This window comes from Mobula birostris, chromosome 15 (genome assembly GCF_030028105.1).
Source record: "Mobula birostris isolate sMobBir1 chromosome 15, sMobBir1.hap1, whole genome shotgun sequence".
Taxonomy (NCBI): Eukaryota; Metazoa; Chordata; class Chondrichthyes; order Myliobatiformes; family Myliobatidae; genus Mobula; species Mobula birostris.
In genome coordinates, this window is record NC_092384.1 from 85297365 (window position 1) to 85316036 (window position 18672).

At 47.4% G+C, this 18672-nt stretch overlaps 1 protein-coding gene across 5 annotated transcripts in view; it reads left to right on the forward strand.

Annotated features, from left to right (window-relative positions):
- The window catches only part of tango6 (transport and golgi organization 6 homolog (Drosophila)), a 175691-nt gene that overhangs the window by 97996 nt on the left and 59023 nt on the right, over nt 1-18672 (forward strand). For all 5 annotated transcript variants that reach the window (XM_072280060.1, XM_072280061.1, XM_072280063.1 and 2 more), the window contains 3 exons: nt 9794-9928; nt 11970-12362; nt 13317-13374. In XM_072280060.1, the coding sequence (XP_072136161.1) occupies nt 9794-9928; nt 11970-12362; nt 13317-13374 (586 nt within the window). The remainder of the gene's footprint in view (nt 1-9793; nt 9929-11969; nt 12363-13316; nt 13375-18672) is intronic.

The following is an 18672-nucleotide window of genomic DNA, read 5'->3' on the forward strand; positions in this document are numbered from 1 at the left end:
CCATTTCAGCCCTGGGAAAAAGCCTCTGACTATCCACACAATCAATCCCTCTCATCATCTTATACACCTCTATCAGGTCACCTCTCATCCTCTGCCACTCCAAGGAGAAAAGGCCGAGTTCACTCAACCTGTCTTCATAAGGCATGCTCCTCAATCCAGGCAACATCCTTGTGAATCTCCTCTGCACCCTCTCTATAGTTTCTGCATCCTTCCTGTAGTGAGGCGACCAGAACTGAGCACAGTACTCCAATTGGGGTCTGACCAGGGTCCTATATAGCTGTAACATTACCTCTCGGCTCCTAAACTCAATCCCACGGTTGAAGAAGGCCAATACCCCGTATGTCGCCTTATTCGCACAGTCAACCTGCATAGCAGCTTTGAATGTCCTATGGACTCGGACCCCAAGATCCCTCTGATCCTCCAGACTGCCAAGAGTCTTACCATTAATACTATATATTCTGCCATCATATTTGGCCTACCAAAATGAACTACCTCACACTTATCTGGGTTCAACTCCATCTGCCACTTCTCAGCCCAGTTTTGCATCTTATCAATGTCCCGCTGTAACCTCTGACAGCCCTCCACACTATCCACAACACCCCCAACCTTTGTGTCATCAGCAAATTTACTAACCCATCCCGCCACTTCCTCATCTAGGTCATTTATAAAAATCACGAAGAGAAGGGGACCCAGAACAGATCCCTGAGGCACACCACTGGTCACCAACCTCTATGTAGAATATGACCCGTGTACAACCACTCTTTGCCTTCTGTGGGCAAGCCAGTTCTGGATCCACAAAGTAAGGTCCCCTTAGATCCGGTGCCTCCTTACTTTCTCAATAAGCCTTGCATGGGGTACCTTATCAAATGCCTTGCTGAAATCCATATACACTACATCTACTGCTCTACCTTCATCAATGTGTTTAGTCACATCCTCAAAAAATTCATTCAGGCTCGTAAGGCATGACCTGCCTTTGACAAAGCCATGCTGACTGTTCCTAATTGTATTATGCCTCTCCAAATGTTTCTAAATCCTGCCTCTCAGGATCTTCTCCATCAACTTACCAACCACTGAAGTAAGGCTCACTGGTTTATAATTTCCTGCGCTACCACTACTCCTGTCCTTGAATAAGGGAACAACATCCGCAACCCTCCAATACTCCGGAACCTCTCCCGTCCCCATTGATGATGCAAAGATCATCGCCAGAGGCTCAGCAATCTCCTCCCTCGCCTCCCACAGTAGCCTGGGGTATATCTCGTCCGGTGCTGGTGACTTATCTAACTTGATGCTTTCCAAAAGCTCCAGCGCATACTCTTTTTTTAATGTCCATATGCTCAAGCTTTTCAGTCCGCTGTAAGTCATCCTTACAATCGCCAAGGTCCTTTTCTATAGTGAATACTGAAGCAAAGTATTCATTAAGTACCTCTGTTGTCTCCTCCGGTTCCATACACACTTTTCCATGGTCACACTTGATTGGTCCTATTCTGTCATGTCTTATCCTCTTGCTCTTCACATACTTGTAGAATGCCTTGGGGTTTTCCTTAATCCGGCCCACCAAGGCCTTCTCATGGCCCCTTCTGGCTCTCCTAATTTCACTCTTAAGCTCCTTCCTGCTAGCCTTATAATCTTCTAGATCTCTATCATTACCTAGTTTTTTGAACCTTTCGTAAGCTCTTCTTCTTGACTAGATTTACAGCAGCCTTTGTCCACCACGGTTCCTGTACCCTACCATTCTTTCCCTGCCTATGTAGAACTCCACGCAAATATCCCCTGAGCATTTGCCACATTTCTTCCGTACATTTTCCTGAGAACATCTGTTCCCAATTTATGCTTCTCAAGTTCCTGCCTGATAGCCTCATATTTCACCTTACTGCAATTAAACACTTTCCTAACTTGTCTGTTCCTATCCCTCTCCAGTGCTATGGTAAAGGAGATAGAATTATGATCACACAATATGAATGTAGGACGAAACTGGAACACAATGGGGTCACAGGAAATATGTGCAGTTGGTGCTTCTGTGACTCTGCTCCAGCCTCCAGAGCCCAATCCTGACTTCTGACGCTGTCTGTGTCGAGTTTCCATGTTCTCCCTTTGAAAGTGTGGTTTCCCCTGGGTGCTCTGGTTTCCTCCCACCATCACAGAGGTGAGGTTGTTGGGTTAATTAGCTGCTGTAAATGACCCCCCCCCCCCACCCCGCCATGGCTAGGATCTGCTGGGATAGTGATCACTGTCTCCAAAATGCTCTCCCACTGAGAGACCTGACACCTGACCAGGTTCATTTCCCAATACCAGATCAAGTACGCCTCTCCTCTTGTAGGCTTATCTACATATTGTGTCAGGAAACCTTCCTGAACACACCGAACAAACTGCATCCCATCTAAACCCCTTGTTGTAGGGAGATGCCAATCAGTATTGGGGAAATTAAAATCTCCCATCACGACAACCCTGTTATTATTGCACCTTTGCAGAATCTGTCTCCCTATCTGCTCCTCGATGTCCCTGTTACTATTGGGTGGTCTATAAAAAACATCCAGTAGAGTTACTGACCCCTTCCTGTTCCTAACTTCCAGCCTTAGAGACTCGGTAGGCAATCCCTCCATGACCTCCTTTTCTGCAGCCGTGACACTATCTCTGATCAGCAGTACCACGCCCCCACCTCTTTTGCCTCCCTCCCTGTCCTTTCTGAAACAACTAAAACTTAGCACTCTTAAGTAACCATTCCTGCCCCTGAGCCATCCAAATCTCTGTAATGGCCACAACATCATAGATCCCAAATACTGATCCACGCTCTAAGCTCATCCGCTTTGTTCATGATACTCTTTTCATTAAAACAGACACATCTCAAACCATGGGTCTGAGCGTGTCCCTTCTCCGTCACCTGCCAATCCTCCCTCTCACACTGCCTACAAGCTTTCTCTATTTATGAGCTAACCTCTCCTTCCTCTGTCTCTTCAGTTCAGTTCCCACCCGCCAGCAATTCTAGTTTAAACTCTCCCCAATAGCCTTAGCAAACCTCCCCGCCAAGATATTGGTCCCCCTGGGATTCAAGTGTAGCCCATCCTTTCTGTACAGGTCACATCTGCCCCAAAAGAGGTCCCAATAATCCAGAAATCTGAATCCCTGCTCCCTGCCCCAATCCCTCAGCCACGCATTTATCCTCCACCTTACTGTATTCCTATACTCACTGTTATGTGACACAGGCAGTAATCTATAGCCAGAAATGCCGGCTTTGCTGCTACTGTGTGGTAACCGGAATCTCCGGAACAGAAGGCCCTGAATCCTCGGCTTTGCTTGTTTCGGCGGCCGGGGCTAGGTGGAAGGTGCTGGGCAGAGGATGGCGCTCAGGAGGCTGTATCAGAGGGTTGGTCGGAGGCTCAAAGTTTTCGGATGGACGGACTCGGTGTCGGCTGTGGTCGGCTGCTTCCAAGGCATCGGCAGTTGTCAGTGCCTTGGAGGTTTATGGCAGGGAGTTTCTCCCTTTTGCTGCCTGCTATCAGGGACTCGGGAGTCGATCGGGACTTGAGACTTTTTTTTTAGCGTGCCCATGGTCTGTTCTTTATCAAATTATGGTATTGTTTTGCACTATATGTTATAATTATGTGGTTCTGTCAGTGTTAGTCTTTGGTTTGTCTTGTTTTCTGTGATATCACTCTGGAGGAACATTGTATCATTTCTTAATGCATGTATGCATTTCTAAATGACAATAAAAGAGGACTGAGTGTTCTCATGATCTAATCCTGACATTACTGCATTTGAGATCCTGCTTCTCAGCTTCTTTCCTAACTCCCTGTAGTCTGTTTTCAGGATCTCCTACCTATGTTATTGGTACCAATATGTACCATAACCTCTGGCTGTTCACTTTCCCACTTCATGATGTCGTGGACGTGATTAGAAACATCCCGGACCCTGGCACATGGGAGGCAAACTACCATCTTTGTTTCTTTGCTTCATCCACAGAATCATTTGTCTGCCCCCCTGACTATAGAGTCCCCTATCACTACTGCCATCCTCTTCCTTTCCCTACCCTTCTGAGCCACAGGGCCAGACACTGTGCCAGAGGCGTGGCCACTGTCGCTTCCCCCAGGTAGGCTGTCCCCCTCAACAGTACTCAAACAGGAGTACTTATTGTTAAGGGGGACAGCCACAGGGGTACTCTCTAGTGTCTGACTCTCGTCCTTCTCTCTCCTGACTGTTACCCACTTATCTGTCTCCCCAGGCCCCGGTGTGACCACCTGCCTGTAGTTCCTCTCTATCACCTCCCTACTCTCCCTGACCAGACGAAGGTCATCGATCTGCATCTCCAGTTGCCTAACCTAGTCCCTGAGGAGCTGCAGCTCGACACACCTGGCACAGACGTGGCCGTCCGGGAGGCTGGGAGTCTCCCGGACATCCCACATCTGACACCCAGTACAGACACTGGCCTCACAGACGTACTCTGTATTCGTATTCTTCACAAGTAACTTACCTCGCCTTGATCCGTTATTGCCGAAGCCCTATTGAGCCAAAGCCCTCCTACTCTGACTCCCTGTACTCCAATGCCTGCTCCTCAGACGCCTGCTCTATAAAGCTGTCTTCCTTTTAAATTCTACCCGCCGATCTAACTTGCTGACGTCCACACGCCTGCACAGTCGTGCCTCGATCAAACCACAGAAGAAAAATCTCTCTCTTTTTAAATTCTTCCCGCCGGTCTAACTCGCTGACATCCACACACCTGCACAGTCATGCCTCAATTAAACATTATCGACAGGCAGTCCTAGTCCATCTATGTAGATAGCACAGTCAAGGAGGCTCATCCATGCCTGTACTTCCTCATGAGGCAAAAGAAGTCTGGAATGTTCACGTCGACCCTTCCCAATTTTATTGATTCATCATGGAGGGCATCCTATCGGGATGCATCACAGCTTGGTATGATAACTGCTCGGTACGAGACCACAAGAAACTGTAGACAGTTGTGGACACAGCTCAGCACATCATGGAATCCAGCACCCCTCACTGGACTTTCTATACATTTCTTGCTGCCTCAGTAAAACAACCATCATAATCAGAGACATCACCCACATTCTCTCTTCTTATCCCTCCAATCAGGCAGAGGATAGAAAATGCTGAAACCATGGTCCACCAGGCACAAGGACCGCCTCTACGCTGCTATTGGTTCCCTATTCTGATAAGATAGACTTTTGACCTCACAAACTACATCATTGTCTTTTCTTTATTGTATTGTATTTTCTCTGTAACTTACACTTTGTTCTACACTCTGTTATTATTTTGATTTACCTTGTTCTACCTTAATGAACCATTGTAATGAAATGATCTATGTGAACAAATATGAGTACTGTTAAAGGATTTCGGCCTGAAACATCAACTGTTTATTCCTCTCCATAGATGCTGTCGGTGTGACCTGCTGGTTTCCTCTGCCATTGTATGTATGTGTGTTACATGAACAAGTGTGCAAAGCAAACGTTTTACTTAATAATAATCCAATTGTAATACTTGGGAATCTCATACAAATTGGTCCACCAATTTAAATAAAAGGTGAATTAATTCCAGTGACAATTGCATTAATCACAGTCATCTCAATGTGATCTCAGCAGTCACATTGTATTACATTGGAGCTCAGCATCCCATAAACCATCAATTTACTGGCCATGCCACGGGGATTTAGGCTGTATTATTTTTCTGCTATGTGAACTGTTGTGTGTTTGTGTGTGTGACTTTTGGTACTGTATTTTGCACCTTGGCCCTGGAGAAATACTGCTTCATTTGGCTGTATTCATGTATGAATCAATGACAATTAAAGGTGAACTTGATGCGGTAAAGGATGAATGGTGAACAGTCGATTGGGACTTGCTGGTCATTCACAGCGGATCTGGTTATATCTGCAGGTATTGGTCACCGAACAAAGATGCTCTTGTCGGTCACTGAGTGCCTGTCAGACTGCTGGTACCATGTCTTACCGTCCGGTAAGATGTTGGCACATTTGAAAGCAGCAGCCTTCAGGGGCCAAGCAAAGGTGCACCTTTCTTTTTAAAATATGTTTTTTTATGAACATAAAACTACACTGTATTCCAAGGACAGCGGGTAGAGCAGTTTGTCTGCTGCATCAGTGATCTGTTCATTTTTTGGAGTCACCGGCTGGGGTAACGAGGGAGCCAGCGGGTGAGTCGGAGAAGGAGAAGCCAGCGTTCAGCCGGAAGTAGATGAAGCTGGCAGAAGGCCGGGAGAAGGGGAACCTGGTGCTTGGGCTGGTGAAGGGTAAGCCAGCAGTGGCTCGGAGAAGGAGATCCCGGAGGTCGGCCGGGAGAAGGAGATCCCGGCAGATGGCCGGGAGAAGGAGAAAGAGAAGCCGGCAGTCGGCCGGGAGACGGTTCGGAGGAGCTGAGCCGGGTGCAGACCATGTTGCTGCCTGCCACACAAAGACATCGGAGTTGATGCACGAAGACGGCATGCAGTGTAACTGTGAGTGACTCTGTTGGGCGTTTCTCTTCAGATCACAAGACCCTGTTGAAAATTGATAATGTGAGATATTTCCCTTGTTTGATGGAAAGTCAGGCGACGAGGCAGCAGTGTGGCCTCGGTTGTTGTGAGGACTAGGCCTCAGGCAGTCTTGCCTGCTGCTGCAATCCAGGTGAGACGACAGTGGAGTCCACGCTCAGGAGCTGGCCTCTCCCATTAGTACTGACCTTCAGTGTTCAATCAATGGAAGGACAGGCTGGATTGCCGGGAGCTGTTCCATCAACTTACATGTCGCTCAGGGACTTGGACTATACATGTATTCTTGCATAACAATGTGTTTTTATCCTCTCTCTCTTGCAATTTTGAATGCATGTTATGCAGCTTGGCGCAGAGGATCACTGTCTGGTTTGAATGATAATTAAACTTGATTTGATTTGATTCTTCTGCACATGCACCTCATTATACAGGAACCCATGGTTGTTTAACAGTTCTGCCTGACTATGGCATGAACCCACACACTAAAGGAAAAGCATTCTGATGTTGGAAGTGAGAGGAATGGCTGGAAATACTAAGACAGCATCTGTACAAGAAGAAACAAAATGAAGATTTCAAGCTGAGAACTTTTTTGTCTATTCTTGAAGAAGCAGGCCTGATGAGCCAGGTGGCTGTGGAGGCCAAGTCATTGGGTATGTAACACCCTGGGAAAGGTTTCACTGCTAATGTAATGGTCTTTCTGTAGCAGCAGTGTTTGGGTTATGGCTAGAGATAACAGGGGCTTTGGAATGTGCGCCGTCCAATGAAGGGGAGTGTTTTTTCTTGTTGTGTGCCTGAGAACGAGGTGATCTGGGTCTTTTGTTCACAGAAGATTGGGAGCTATGTCACTGTCTTTTACACCTGAGTTGGACTTTTATGCTTGGCATGAATAGTTGGGAATCCCTTCCTCGATCAGTGGGGAGTTAGCAAAAAGCAGCATATACCACACCCCCATTTCCTCATCCTCCGAATCAGTATCCCATTCAGAAGTGGGATACTGTTGGTCCTTCAGTTGCCCTGCATCGCCAGAGTCCTCTTACTAGGCGTAGGCTCCAGGTTGGGCTCTGGGTCAACCCGCATCTCTTGTCCCAGAGGCAGAAGATGGTTCCAATGAGAATCTTGACAGACCCATTCCCATCCTCTGGTTTTACCCGGAAAACTGGTAGGTTTGGCATCTGACTCTCCGCTACATGAGGCATAGCCACTGAGCTGTCAGCCAACTTATGCTTCCCTGGTGGCCCCAAATTCCTTATGAGGACTCGGTCTCCCGGCAGGAGTTGGGAGAACCTCACCTTTTGATCATACCTCCTCTTATTTCCTTGATTCTGCTTGGCAGCTGCGACGCCAGCTAACTCGTAAGCCTTTTTCAGCTCCCTTCCCATATCCGACACATACTTCAGATAAATCTTCCTTGGTCTTCCTTGCCAGTCCCAAAACAAAGGTCGATGGACAACCTCTCCTCGGGCCCAAACACCAGTTAATATGGCGAGTATCCGGTAGCTTCATTAGTAGTGGACCAGATGTCCAATATGTTGACTTCACTTGTTCTTGCTGATTTCCGAGGTTCAGAGAATGTGTAGTCAGGTCCGATTAAACCTCTCTGGCTGGGGATCACCTGCGGATGATGAGGAGTAGTCCTCAACTTCTCATCTCCAAGCAGGCTCAGTAACTCCTGTATGAGCCTACTCTCAAAATCCTGTCCTGATCACTATGTATCTGCTTGGGAAGGCCATAATAAATGAAATACTTCTCCCATAACACTACGGCCATCGTGGACGCCCTTTGATCCTTGCTAGGGAAAGCTTGCATGTATCTGGTGTAGTGATCTGTGATGACTAAGACATTAGCCATGTTGCTGGCATCTGGCTCCATTGACAGAAAATCCATACACACCAGGTCAAGGGGCCCTGGTGGAACAACGGAGCTGCCCTCAGCGTCTTCCTCCGTGTGCATTGGATACACAACTTGCAGTATTTTTCGACCTCCAGCTTCATTTGGCCCAGTAAAACTAATCTCTGAGCAACCCATAGGTCTTTTCAACTCCCAAATGTCCAGAATCATCATGAAGTGACTTCAACACAATCCTCCGATACTTCTCAGGCAGAACCAACTGGGAATGGTGAGGTCAGTCCAGGGGTGACGTGACCCTGTGTAGGATCTGGTTCCTCAACTTCAATCTGGGCCATTCCCTCAGTAATGGAGGCACCACGGTGTGTTTCATCTTCTCCACTTGGGCCATGTCTCCCTTTTCGACTGCTGACCAAATGGTACCGATGCCCAGGTCATCTCGCTGAGCAGCTGCCACTTCCCTGGGACCCAGTTCCGGTAACTGGTTTATCTTCAGAGCAGTCAGGTTATAGTAAACTTGCGGAATGGCGTTATCAGAAGCCCCCAATTGATTACCGCTCGATCCTGCCCTTGCCTTCCGTCTGCCTTCACCATGATGGCAAACTGGCACATGGCTTTCATCCCCGGGGCAGAAGCGCTCTCCCACTCTTCGTCCCTGTCCAGCCCTTTCTGGTGTCTACAACCTCTCCTTTCTGGACCCTTCATGCAAAGCACAAAGTCCAACCCAGGTGTAAGAGACAGCAACATAGCTCCCCATCTTCCACTGAACAAAAGACCCAGATCACCTCGTCCTCAGGCACACAACAAGAAAAAACACTCCCTTCATGGAACGGTGCACATTCCAAAGCCCCTGTTATCTCTAGCCATAACCCAAACACTGCTGCTACAGAAAGACCATTACATAAGCAGTGAAACCTTTCCCAGGGTGTTACAGGTATATTTAAGACAAAGGTTGATAGATTCATGATTGGTCAGGGCATGAAGGGATATGGGAAGAAGGCAGGAGATTGGGACTGAGAAGGAAATATGATGAAATGGTGGAGCAGACCCAACGGGCCAAATGGATTAATTCTGCTCCTATATCTTATGGTCTTCGGATGACTTGGTGTAATGTCATGCAATCACACCAGCCACTGGCCATCCAAAAGGTGCCTCAGAATAGGTGCTACACTTAGGACAATGTCAGTGAAAACCAACCATGTGCGCTCAAGGATACTAGTTATAATACAACAGACATTACTCAGTTGCACTGAAACTGCAAACGACTGGCTGTAGCTCACTGAGTTGCATTGGAAGCATCACAGTGAGGAACCCTGAGGCTGTTCTGAAGCTGCGCCAGACAAGAGCAGATTTGGTTATTAGAAATTCTGTTTTTGTCATTTGGAGAGGAGGGTTGCTACGTGTAGTGGGATAACAGCAGAATCAGCAATAACCTCACTGTTATTCTGTGATGGTGCAGGTCATTGAGTTTATCACCGCTACGTTGGAGCGTTCCTGTGTCAGTTTGGTACATCGAGCCGAGGAGACAGTGGAAGCACAGACGCTGAGTATGGGCATGGGACTGATGGCAGCAATGCTTGGAGGGGCCGTCCAGGTTAGTGAACAGACATCAGGTTGTGCATATAGACAGTGTTTTCCATTAATTTTACTGCAGCAAGATTCCCGCTTCGTTACTCCACAAGGAGACTTGTGAGAGTGTAGATGCTGAAACTCAGCAGCTGAGCAGCTTCTGTGGGGGAAGAAACTGGCCCAATGAGTTCCTCCAGCAGATTATTTGTTACTACAAATTAATTAACATTAACAGGCCATTTGGCCAAACTTGTGCATGATGCCTGTCCACCTTGATCCAATTTACCTGTGTTTGGCCTGTCTCTAAAAATCTTTCCTACCTATGTACCTGCCCAAATTCCATTAATCATTGTATTTGTACCCACTTTGTCCACATACCACCACCTCCTATGTGGAAAAATTGCCCCTCTCACCTTAAGCCTATGCCCTGTAGTTTTAGACTTACCACTGTCCTGGGAAAAGGACTGTGATTATCTACCTTATCCATGCCCCACATCATTTTTACGAACCTTTCTAAGGTCGTCCCTTAGCTTTCCCCCACTGCGGGGAAAACAGTTCCAGCCTACCCAACTCTCTTTAAAATGTGTCCTCCAATTTAGGTGACATTCCTAGTATCACTGAATCAAAGAAAGGTACGGCATAGAAATTGGACCTTTTGGCCCATCTGGTCGTCATTAGGTCGCATCTGGAATTTCCAGTTGGCAGACGATTTCCCTCCACACCACTCTGACATATCATGTACTCGGCAGGTTACAGCGGTGGTTTGCCTTTGCCTTCTGCCGGGAGAGTTTAAAGAGGACACCACCTCTTGAGGTGGATGACCAGGATGTCTAAGTGTCTTGTCGTGCTCTTAGCGCTCCGCCAACACCAGCTGGCCTGCCTTCTTGACCATTGGACCATTAATTGGTCTCTTCCACTCCATCTGCCAGGGCCAGACTTCACATGCTGTGATAGGCAGATCCCCTACCTCACCGAGGGTCGAAGACCCGTCAGCTATCCTCACCCGGTTTGGCTCGTCTGCCGAGATGGTTTACCGGGGTGTGGCCACTGCACGTGTTACAGCTATTTGGAGCCACAGGTGAGAGCTGAGCGCCAGGTGGGGACCAAAGGTGGATGAGCTGCCCTGAAAAGGGCACAGCAGGCCTCCGCCACCAGAGGTGCTACCCCTCCCTAGACACCCCATACACCCCTTGGCCCATCTAGCCCGTGCAAAACCATTTAAACTGGCGACTCCCATGAACCTGAACTAGGACCATAGCCCTGTAAAGTGAAGCCTCAAATGTTGTTCTCAATCACCAATGAGCAGAATTAGGACATTCATCCCACTCTGTCAAACCCCAATTCTTCCACCTTCTCCTTGTGATCCTTAACCCCCTTAATAATCAGCACCTTGACTGATGAAGACAAGCACATCAAATGCCTTCTTCACCACGGAGCGATCTCTACCTGTGTCACCATGTTCAGGAAGTACTTGTACTGCTGTCCATCACCACACCCAGGGCCTGGCCATTCACTCTTTACATCCTGCACTGCTGTAAGTCACCAAAATAGCTCGCACTGGTCTATGTTGCATTCCTTTCCCCACTTTCCCAGAACTACCTTTACTGTCCACTCTGCCACCAACTTTGGTGTCATTTGCACACTTCCTCTGGTTTGCGTGACCCTTACCATACTGCCATTTCCTGCTGCTGTTCTCTCATGCCCTCCTCACCTTTCACACCCTTGCCACATGCTGCTTGTGGATCCACATGGTTAGGTTTATTTAGAGATACAGCATGATAACAGGTCTTTCAACCCAATGAGTCTGCGTCACCCAGTTACAAGCATGTGACCAACTAACCTGCTAATCCTGTGAAATGTGGGATGAAGCCGGAGCACCTGGATGAAACCCATTTGGTCATGGTGAGAATGCACAAACTCCTTACAAACAGCAGTGCAACTGAACCCAGGTCACTGGAGTTGTAATAGCATTACACTAACTGCTGCGTTACTATGCATTTTGTACTCAATCGCCTGTCTCTCACTCGCTCCTCCTCTCCTCTGATCACTGCATCTGTCTGCCCTAGCTGACCTCATCGGACTTTGTTGCAATGAGACCGATGTTGCCTCTCCTCGAACGGCTCTCAGCGTTACATCCTGATCCTGTGATACAAGAGCTGGCGTCAGACCTGCGTGTTACCATTGCCACCCACGGAGCATTCTCCAGTGAAACGGTTTCCAAGGCTGCACACAGTACCATGGGCAGTAAAACAGAGTCGACTCGTGGAATACAGGCAGTGGAGGCCAGTGCAGGGACCAGGAGCCGAGACAGGAACTGCGCCTCCAATGACTTCCAGCAGATTCTTGAGGTAGCCTTTGACACTGAGGTGTCTGCACGTGCAGCTGCTCTAAGGACACTCACTCAGATGGTTCGGCAACATAACTCCGAAGCCCTTAGTAACCAGGAAAAGGTTCTGACGGTGAGTTCTCACTTTGCTTTGTTGAGGTTGCAGTAGTTCTTGTTGGATGTTTTGCTCCACAGGCTGAGGCCTTAATAGAGTCTGATTCTATCAGCTGGGAAATTTTTAACCAACTTAGAACAGGGGGTTATCTCTGGACCCTTTGACCATTTAGATCTTTTACCATTCAGATCACCTGTCCTCCTGTTACTGCCATCAGTAAATCACCTCTTGTTAATCCATGTTAAACTGCAGAATCTCTCACCATACTGGAGCTTTCCCCCATCCTCGTCACAGCCCACATGATCTCTCAGCTTTGAGTTAGATATACATGGTGTACCTGCACCTCAGGGACTGCAGCGGTTCAGAAAGGCAGCTCATCACCACCTTCTCAGGGGCAACTAGGGATGGGCAATAAATGCTGACTTAGCTGGCGACGACAACATCCCGTAAATGAATAAATAAAAACAAAAAAAATTCCTTCACTGCGAACATCTTGGGTGCCAGTACTGATCCCCGTGCTAGCTGGTTAATCACTTGCAAACAGACTTGGTTAACCATAGGATTCAGCTGGTATTTGGATATCCTGGTATTTGCATTCGTGAAAGAAAAAGTTTGTGAAAAGCTTTTTTGCGTTATCTTTCTTCAGGACATTGGCATTGCTAACGATTCTGGTGTGTCTTGTCCATTCCTCACTGCCCTCAATAAGGTGGTGGTGAACTGCTTGCTAGCCTGCTGATGAAAGTATCCCCTGGGCCCTGAGAGAGAGGTGTTCCAAGATTTCCACCAGTCAGGATGAGGTGTCCGTTAATTGTGTTGCAAAGGAGAATGTGTTGTTTGAGAGAGGTGTATAATTGGCATCAGTCGATGTTGCTGAGGAAAATTGTGTTGATCTGCACAGTTGATTCTGCCTCTGTTTGCCGATCTCCAGAGTCTGGCTGCATCTCAAGTCGTTGATCTCTTGTCTCTTTCCAGGTGTTTCTGGAAAACCTGAGCCATGAAGATTCGTTTGTTTATTTGTCTGCGATTCAAGGTAAGAGGGTTGCTTCAAAGTTATGTATGACAATATCCACTATTGACCCCATGTGCTGTTATCCTTTGATTCTGATCCCTCTGATTGGGTCTTTGTGAGTCCTGGTCACACGGGAAAAAGAGTTCAAACCCAGCCTATGAACTACAGAGTAACTACTCAGAATCAGATGCTTCAGCCCAGTGTCTCTCTGCCAGCTAAGATGCCATCTACGCTAGTCCCATTTGCCCTCATTTGGCCTTCCAAACTTTTCTTATCCATGGATTTGTTCAAATGTCCTCAGGCATCTCATTCCATATACTCACCACCCTGTGTGAAGGAGCTGCTGCTCAGGGACCCTCTTCCCTCTTGTTTTTATTCCATTTCCCGAGGAAAGACTGAACACATTCATCCTCTCTAAGCTCCTTGTGATTTCATGTAGCTCTGTAAGATCACTTCTCAGTCTCTACGTTATGATGAATAAAATCTTAACCTTCCCAACCTCTCCACATAACACATGTACTGGAATCCTGGCAACATTTTCATAGATCATCTTTGTGTTCATAACGATATCCTTCCTATAACAAGATAATCAAAACTGAAGACAATACTCACAGGAGTGACCTCCTTAGCACCTTGTACAACTGCAGCATAATGCTCCAACTGATATACCCAGTGCCCTGACTGATGAAGGCCAGCATTCCAAAAGTCTCCTTTATCAACCTGCCTACCTATGATGCCACTTTAAGGACCCATATGCTTGTACTCCAAGGTCCCTCTGTTCCACAACACTCCCCAGGACTCAGCTGAAAGTCCTGCCCAGGTCTGACTTCCCAACAACCAACACCTCAAATTTATAGTCATACCAGCATGGAAACAGGCTGTTCAGCTCAGCTGGTCCAAAGTGCCCCTTTTGAGTGAGTTACATATGTCAGTGTTTGGGCCTTGTCCTCCTCAACATTTCATAGAAACATAGAAAATAGGTGCAGGAGTAGGCCATTTGGCCCTTCGAGCCTGCACCGCCATTTATTATGATCATGGCTGATCATCCAACTCAGAACCCCGCCCCAGCCTTCCCTCCATACCCCCTGACCCCCGTAGCCACAAGGGCCATATCTAACTCCCTCTTAAATATAGCCAATGAACTGGCCTCAACTGTTTCCTGTGGCAGAGAATTCCACAGATTCACCACTCTCTGTGTGAAGAAGTTTTTCCTAATCTCGGTCCTAAAAGGCTTCCCCTCTATCCTCAAACTGTGACCCCTCGTTCTGGACTTCCCCAACATCGGGAACAATCTTCCTGCATCTAGCCTGTCCAATCCCTTTAGGATCTTATACGTTTCAATCAGATCCCCCCTCAATCTTCTAAATTCCAACGAGTACAAGCCCAGTTCATCCAGTCTTTCTTCATATGAAAGTCCTGCCATCCCAGGAATCAATCTGGTGAACCTTCTTTGTACTCCCTCTATGGCAAGGATGTCTTTCCTCAGATTAGGGGACCAAAACTGCACACAATACTCCAGGTGTTGTCTCACCAAGGCCTTGTACAACTGCAGTAGTACCTCCCTGCTCCTGTACTCGAATCCTCTCACTGTAAATGCCAGCATACCATTCGCCTTTTTCACTGCCTGCTGTACCTGCATGCCCACTTTCAATGACTGGTGTATAATGACACTCAGGTCTCGTTGCACCTCCCCTTTTCCTAATCGGCCACCATTCAGATAATAATCTGTTTTCCTATTTTTGCCACCAAAGTGGATAACTTCACATTTATCCACATTAAATTGCATCTGCCATGAATTTGCCCACTCACCCAACCTATCCAAGTCACCCTGCATCCTCTTAGCATCCTCCTCACAGCTAACACTGCCACCCAGCTTCGTGTCATCCGCAAACTTGGAGATGCTGTATTTAATTCCCTCATCCAAGTCATTAATATATATTGTAAACAACTGGGGTCCCAGCACTGAGCCTTGCGGTACCCCACTAGTCACCGCCTGCCATTCTGAAAAGGCCCCGTTTATTCCCACTCTTTGCTTCCTGTCTGAATACCTTACCCCCAATACCGTGTGCTTTAAGTTTGCACACTAATCTCCTGTGTGGGACCTTGTCAAAAGCCTTTTGAAAATCCAAATATACCACATCCACTGGTTCTCCCCTATCCACTCTACTAGTTACATCCTCAAAAAATTCTATGAGATTCGTCAGACATGATTTTCCTTTCACAAATCCATGCTGACTTTGTCCGATCATTTCACCGCTTTCCAAATGTGCTGTTATCACATCCTTGATAACTGACTCCAGCAGTTTCCGCACCACCGATGTTAGGCTAACCGGTCTATAATTCCCCGGTTTCTCTCTCCCTCCTTTTTTAAAAAGTGGAGTTACATTAGCCACCCTCCAATCCTCAGGAACTAGTCCAGAATCTAACGAGTTTTGAAAAATTATCACTAATGCATCCACTATTTCTTGGGCTACTTCCTTAAGCACTCTAGGATGCAGACCATCTGGCCCTGGGGATTTATCTGCCTTCAATCCCTTCAATTTACCTAACACCACTTCCCTACTAACATGTATTTCGCTCAGTTCCTCCATCTCACTGGACCCTCTGTCCCCTACTATTTCTGGAAGATTATTTATGTCCTCCTTAGTGAAGACAGAACCAAAGTAATTATTCAATTGGTCTGCCATGTCCTTGCTCCCCATAATCAATTCACCTGTTTCTGTCTGCAGGGGACCTACATTTGTCTTTACCAGTCTTTTCCTTTTTACATATCTATAAAAGCTTTTACAGTCCGTTTTTATGTTCCCTGCCAGTTTTCTCTCATAATCTTTTTTTCCCCTTCCTAATTAAGCCCTTTGTCCTCCTCTGCTGAACTCTGAATTTCTCCCAGTCCTCAGGTGAGCCACTTTCTCTGGCTAACTTGTATGCTTCTTCTTTGGAATTGATACTATCCCTAATTTCTCTTGTCAGCCACGGGTGCACTACCTTCCTTGATTTATTCTTTTGCCAAACTGGGATGAACAATTGTTGTAGTTCATCCATGCAACCTTTAAATGCTTGCCATTGCATATCCACCGTCAATCCTTTAAGTGTCATTTGCCAGTCTATCTTAGCTAATTCACGTCTCATACCTTCAAAGTTACCCCTCTTTAAGTTCAGAACCTTTGTTTCTGAATTAACTATGTCACTCTCCATCTTAATGAAGAATTCCACCATACTATGGTCACTCTTACCCAAGGGGCCTCTCACAACAAGATTGCTAATTAACCCTTCCTCATTGCTCAAAACCCAGTCCAGAATAGCCTGCTCTCTAGTTGGTTCCTCGACATGTTGGTTCAAAAAACCATCCTGCATACATTCCAAGAAATCCTCTTCCTCAGCACCTTTACCAATTTGATTCACCCAATCTACATGTAGATTGAAGTCACCCATTATAACTGCTGTTCCTTTATTGCACACATTTCTAATTTCCTGTTTAATACCATCTCCGACCTCACTACTACTGTTAGGTGGCCTGTACACAACTCCCACCAGCGTCTTCCGCCCCTTAGTGTTACGCAGCTCTACCCATATCGATTCCACATCTTCCCGGCTTATGTTCTTCCTTTCTATTGCGTTAATTTCTTCTTTAACCAGCAACGCCACCCCACCACCCCTTCCTTCATGTCTATCCCTCCTGAATATTGAATATCCTTGAACCTTGAGCTCCCATCCCTGGTCACCCTGGAGCCATGTCTCTGTGATCCCAACTATATCATAATCATTAATAACAATCTGCACTTTCAATTCATCCACCTTATTACGAATGCTCCTTGCATTGACACACAAAGCCTTCAGGCGCTCTTTTACAACTCTCTTAGCCCTTATACAATTATGCTGAAAAGTGGCCCTTTTTAATGCTTGCCCTAGATTTGTCGGCCTGCCACTTTTACTTTTCTTAGTACTTTTTGCTTCTACCCTCACTTTACACCCCTCTGTCTCCCTGCACTGGTTCCCATCCCCCTGTTGTGAACTAACCTCCTCACGCCTAGCCTCTTTAATTTGATTCCCACCCCTAAAGTCACCTCAGTAGCCCCCGCTAATCTCCCTGCCAGGATATTGGTCCCCCTAGGATTCAAGTGTAACCCGTCCTTTTTGTACAGGTCACGCCTGCGCCAAAAGAGGTCCCAATGATCCAAAAACTTGAATCCCTGCCCCCTGCTCCAATCCTTCAGCCACGCATTTATCCTCCACCTCATCGCATTCCTACTCTCACTGTCGCGTGGCACAGGCAGTAATCCCGAGATTACTACCTTTGCGGTCCTTTTTCTCAACTCCCTTCCTAGCTCCCTATATTCTCCTTTCAGGACCTCATCTCTTTTCCTACCTATGTCATTGGTACCTATATGTACCACGACCTCTGGCTCCTCACCCTCCCACTTCAGGATATCTTGGACACGATCAGAAATATCCCGGACCCTGGCACCAGGAAGGCAAACTACCATCTGGGTCTCTGGACTGCGTCCACAGAATCGCCTATCTGACCCCCTTACTATCGAGTCCCCTATCACAACTGCCCTCCTCTTCCTTGCCCTACCCTTCTGAGCTACAGGGCCAGACTCTGTGCTGGAGGCACGGCCACTGTCGCTTCCCCCGGGTAAGCTGTCCCCCCCAACAGTACTCAAACAGGAGTACCTGTTGTTAAGGGGCACAGCCACCGGGGTACTCCCTATTACCTGACTTTTCCCCTTCCCCCTCCTAACCGTGACCCACTTGTCTGCCTCCCGTGGCCCCGGCGTGACCACCTGCCTGCAACTCCTCTCTATCACCTCCTCACTCTCCCTGACCAGACGAAGGTCATCGAGCTGCAGCTCCAGTTCCGTAACACGGTCCCTTAGGAGCTGCATCTCGATGCACTTGGCGCAGATGTAGACGTCTGGGAGGCTTGGAGACTCCAGGGCCTCCCACATCCGACACCGAGAACAGCAAACTGCCCTCACACTCATACTGCCCCTCTCCTCAAATAACAACAGAAAATGAATGCCAAACCTTCCTCGCCTGTTTCCGCCTAAGCCCGTTGAGCCAAAGCCCTTAAGTCTTCACTCTGCTCCTGGCTCACTCCGCAGCCCGCAAACTACGCTGCCCGCTCTATGAGGCTCTGTTCCTTTTAAATCTGCCGCGCTGCGCTGCACTGCCCGACGTCACACGCCTGTGCAGTCCCGCCTCTCAGAACGCCGTTGGAGAAAAAAAATAACGAAAATTTCAAAAATGTCTTCCTCGGCACTCCCACTCAGACTCTCAGACTCCTTCTTCGAATCAAACCCGAAGCAGGATATCTGC